We start from the raw sequence: 4860 nt of genomic DNA, 5'->3' as shown, positions 1-4860 counted from the left end.
GGATCGCTCTGGAGAGATGCGCACACCACCATCCCAGGCAATTTCTCCAAAGTGACCACAGTGCACCAGCCCTGACCATAACTGGAGATTTCTCCAGGATCTGCTAGAGCTCCTGAGGACACCCAAAGCCCAGGAGGTTCTCCAGCTGAAACTGCTGTTAACTGCTTTGACCACCGCATACCTTCCAGAGTTGTGCCTGATGGTGAAGCACTGAACAGTCAACAGCTCCTGCTCTTGTTTTTCTTACCCATCAGGACCACTTCATTCATTTCTTGGGTAGAACTGCTGGAGACACTCCGCATCAGCTCCCTTGCCATCTGTGTAACTTTATCACCATTTACTAACCCTTAATCAACAGAGCAAGAATGTTTAAAATCACAGTTCTTGGTTTAGCTACACCTGGGAAGGCTGAAGCACTGCTACCACCACCAAGCTACCCCAAGTCTGTAACTCCCTGTTACCTTCAACTTTTGTACCTCCTTGAACCATTTTTAAAGAAATACTTCAGCTGCATCAGCACAGATGAAAGAAAAGCCCTCTCAGAGGCCATACAAGCCATTCACATGATTGCAAGGAGCTACACAACCATGTGGAAGCAGGACTCAACACTTGATGTATTTAGTGTGGAGCTACCAGATGGAAACTACGACAGTAAAAAAAAACCAAAAAACAGTCCAAACTGAATTTTACACCTCCACATACCCCTTTTTAATATGTTATTCTGCACTGTGTACATGAGAATCAAAAATAAACAAAAGGAACTTTAGCCAAACTCCCCTTCCTCCTCCAGCTTTATTGATAGTTTAAAATTACATTTTCTATGTTCTAGGACTTCAATTGCTTTGACCATCTTACTTTAAAAACTGATTACAAGCAAATGAAACTCAGTTGTCTAAGTGATATAGTATACAAAAATAACATCTTGATTTCTGTGAAAATGCATTTATTTGCAACTCCTGAATAGCTCCAAATTGTATATGCTATGAGCACTGATGTCTGGGTTTCAGATTCACTTTGAAGTATTTATTCAAGCTTCCCATTACGTTCTGCATCTCCAACATTAACATTCACTGACTTACTTTTAGATTTATTCCTGATTTCTCTCTCTCTCTCTCATGGCCATTAACAGGCATGTGCATCTTTGTTTACTCCCACTCAGCTATATGCTCTAGGTAGGGCCCGATGCAGATATCGGTGTTAACAGCTACTGAGGTCAGACAATCCAAGGCCATTGTAATAAAATTAAAGTTATGAGGAAGTTTAGACACTTCCAGAATTTCTTTCCTCCTGCATAGGATCACTTCCATGGAACCCAGAGAGGGTTTTGCTGGTCTGACTCAACTCTTCCCACTCATCAATCCCTATTCACCAGTGGCACGGAAAGGGGGTTCTTTAACAAAGCATTATACATAACACCTCTACCAAACTAAACATAAACATTTTTGTAGTTAAATGCAGAAAGTTGATTTTTCCACCCCTTTCCTCCTTATACACGGCAAGTAAAGCTCACTGGCCTGGGAGTAGCCTCTATCTGCCAACCTTTGGCCAGTGAAGAGGATTCAGAGAAAAATAATACAACCATCAATCAGAAAAAGGAGGGGCGACAAAGGAAAATAATTAGGCTGTAGCTTCAATTGTGCATTCCCGTGCAAGGTGCCCTGACTCGCCGCAGCGGTAGCAGTTGACTTCGCTGGTCTTGCTGCAGTTGATGGCTACGTGGCCAGTTTCACCACACCTGAAAAAAAAAAAAAAAAAATAAATGACAAGGCCAATGACTTGAAGCCCTCCAGAGCAGTCACCGAGAAAAGCAATCCCATTCTGTCAAGTACATTATCTGCTCAAATTTCATGCAATGCTGGCTTTGCATTCCAGAATTCTTTGACAGGAGGCAAGCTTGTGTCTTCAGCAGAGCCACAGGAACTCTTCTCCAACCCATCAACCCGCATTAATCACCCTGTATGTCACAACCACAGTACACCAAGTACAGGTTTGGGATTCTTAACTGTCAGGTTTTGCCTGCTCCTATGCTCCTATCTGCAGTTTAGCATTGTTTGGAGAGTAATTAGTCTTTAACTCAAATGCACCATGTTCTCTCCCCTTCCTCCACGGGAGAGAACCTTGATGGGTGTGCAGAATACTGCCCTCAGGAACACACTATTTCTGGTACCAGCCTGTGTTCCAGAACCATACAGCATTTTGAAGGTGGCATTTCAATGATTTAACATCTTCTATGTGCAGCTCCCGTAACCCAGACACCTTAAGTGCATTCCGGCTGGGGCTGGCTGTGCCATCAGCCAGACTGCACAGCTTGGCTTTGTTAGTCCCAGCCTAAGACACAAAGTATTCAATTTTAATTTAAGCTTGTGCTATATCAAGGCCTCCCTGTTACCTGCATAAAGACAGAGCTTAAGTCATTTAACATCTGAATCATCCTGGTGACCCAGAGATGCACATGATCAAATCTATCCCTTGCTGTTCCTAATAGGCGTGCAAGTCTTAGTTTTGACTAAGAACAGTTTAAAGAAACGAGCACCCTAGGCCAAGTTTCAGCTGCGTTTCCCAACCAAAATCAGGCACAGAACGCATCTGTCACTTCAGGCACATTTTACAGTTGTCTCCTGTCAGTTCTTACCTATAGCATTTCACTTTGGTGCAGTCTTTTTGAATGTGTCCAAACTCTCCACAAGAGTAGCACTTCTGCTCATCTGCGTGGTCGCAGTCCCGGGCCAGATGACCGGGTTTGCCACAGTTGTAGCAGCACTGCTCTCTCTCCCTCTTCGGCTCCTTGCAGTCCTTCGCAATGTGGCCACCTCTGCCGCAGTTATAGCAGGCTTCCACAATAAGAAAAACATACCAAACAAGACTATAAAACCTTGGTAGAGTGAGGGGTAGCACACTGATAGCAAAGGACACGTACAACTTGTTGCTAGTGAGTTATGATCAGTGTACTGTATCCTTCCCTTCAACCACAGGTCTCTGACCAGGCGACTGAAGAGCTCGAATATTTAGTGATACTTACCATCCTCCTGAAGATCACAGTCCTTGGCAAGATGGCCAGACTCACCACAGCGGTAACAGATATCCGGGAGAGATGAAGACATGAACTGGAAGCCTGCTTGAAATGGATAAACAGGAGAAAAAGAAGGCTTAAGTTAAAAATATTATTAAGAATTAATCAACTGATAAGTTAGCTTCGCTCTGAGGACCTGTTTTGCCAATGACCAGGCCTAACAGGAACGACACAACCAGCAGGAAGAGAATCCAATACGCAGACTGTATTGTAGACACAAATGTTATGATACGAATGATCGCTGGGAGTACAACCAGATCAATCAGCTGGTACATAATTGACACCACTCCCAACGATCCTACAAAAGGTGTGACTCAGCCCACAACAGGTGGAACAGTGAGCTGAGGTTGCCCATAGTTGGCATGGGAAACAGCCAGACCAGCAAGTTAAATACATAAGAGAAAGGTGCCCACATGGCAACTCTCACCCGATCGGCCCGCGTTCACAAAGGTCTAAACAGACTGGGGCCCAGCTCCAGGGAAAGTCAGGAGGTCTGCCCTGAACCAGGAAGCTCTGTGGAGTGCACTCCACAGACAGACACTCCTGACTCCCTGCAAGTGGTCCCAGCTTTTATCCCCAAGCAGACACCTGACCTTTGTCAACTCAATGCGGGACCCCTGGGGCTCATTTCCCTTATGGCTCTCCCTGCAGGGCCGGCTGCACCCTGCGGGGAAGCTCTAAGGCAAACTCACCACCTCTGTATGAAGGGCTGTGGGAATCACCCATATGTCAACCTTAATTTGGGGCTCGGGGTTCAGACCCCAGCATTTCAGGACCCTAGAAAAATTCTTAAGCAGAGTTAAGAACCAGCAAATTTTTTACCCATTTGTATCGTAACTTCCAACTCCCATCATTCTGCAAGTCTTCATTTCAGAACAAAGCCAGTTTTATAGCACTGAATTAAACAGTCAGCTAGAGATCTTACTACACAGATAAACTGAAAACCACAGTCATCAGTCACCTCTGCCACGGCTTCTCATCCCACGACCACGGCCAATTCCAGTGGGGCACTCCCGAGCCCAGTGGCCAGTACGTCCACACTTGAAGCACTCGTTGCTGCTCATGGCTGCAGATTACCTGCCTGAGGAAGACAGTCGTTTTTAGAACACCTTCCCCTCCCCCAACCAAAGGCTATATTAAAATAAAGATATTTAGAGGTTCCCCACCCTCCTGGCAAAGGCAATGAAAACCAAGCAGGAGTTCTGGCTAAGTCAGTACTTCCTTGTACAGTATCTGATCACAATGTAAAACCACTGCAGGAGATAAAAAAGTTTGTCTCTGCTTTGCTTGGAGCATGGCAGATTTGAACAGCCAAAGAGTGTACTACATTATCTCTTCTTGTAATTAGCAAGTTTTTGCTGCCAGCCTTCACTTAAAAAAAACTCACAAAACAATGGGGGGGATGAGGGGGTGAAACAACCAGCCCTTTTACTATTGTCACTGCCATCTTACTTTTCTCTCTCTTAGTAGACCTTCTTCCTTACTCCTCAAAAGGCAAGCCAGCTACTTAACTCTAAAACAACTTCCTCCTTGTAGTTATGCTTTCTCTTCCAGTGCCTGCCTGGCAGCAACTACATTTATTGACTAATCAAGCTTCATTCTGGAAGCTAATTGTAAGAACAAGCAGAATTAAACCTAAAGCCTTTAAGAGTGTATTAGCTTAACATATTAGACTTAATTTCTTTTAACACCTAGACAGGAGTTGAACTCTGAGAAACATGGATTCCCACTTCAGTATATTAACTTATAGCTCAGGATGCATACTAGTATATTAGTACATATATTAGTGC

At 44.4% G+C, this 4860-nt stretch overlaps 1 protein-coding gene across 5 annotated transcripts; it reads right to left on the bottom strand.

Annotated features, from left to right (window-relative positions):
- Nucleotides 1-688: 688 nt before the first annotated feature.
- On the bottom strand, nt 689-4158 carry CNBP (CCHC-type zinc finger, nucleic acid binding protein). 5 transcript variants are annotated; one of them, XM_008940589.1, is made up of 4 exons: nt 4032-4158; nt 3020-3115; nt 2633-2831; nt 689-1735 (listed from the first exon to the last, which is right to left on the bottom strand). In XM_008940589.1, the coding sequence occupies exons 1-4, from the start codon at nt 4132-4134 to the stop codon at nt 1618-1620; spliced, it is 516 nt and encodes a 171-aa protein (XP_008938837.1). In that variant the 5' UTR covers nt 4135-4158; the 3' UTR covers nt 689-1617. The 5 variants fall into 5 exon arrangements, with proteins under 5 accessions (XP_008938837.1, XP_008938838.1, XP_008938835.1 ...); XM_008940590.1 differs by having other exon boundaries at nt 763-1735; nt 3020-3112; XM_008940587.1 differs by having other exon boundaries at nt 763-1735; nt 3020-3129; nt 4028-4144.
- Nucleotides 4159-4860: the final 702 nt, after the last annotated feature.

Source organism: Merops nubicus, unplaced genomic scaffold (genome assembly GCF_000691845.1).
Source record: "Merops nubicus isolate BGI_N331 unplaced genomic scaffold, ASM69184v1 scaffold29025, whole genome shotgun sequence".
Taxonomy (NCBI): domain Eukaryota; kingdom Metazoa; phylum Chordata; class Aves; order Coraciiformes; family Meropidae; genus Merops; species Merops nubicus.
The sequence above is the reverse complement of the archived record's forward strand: the minus strand, read 5'-3'. Positions and strand labels throughout refer to the sequence as shown.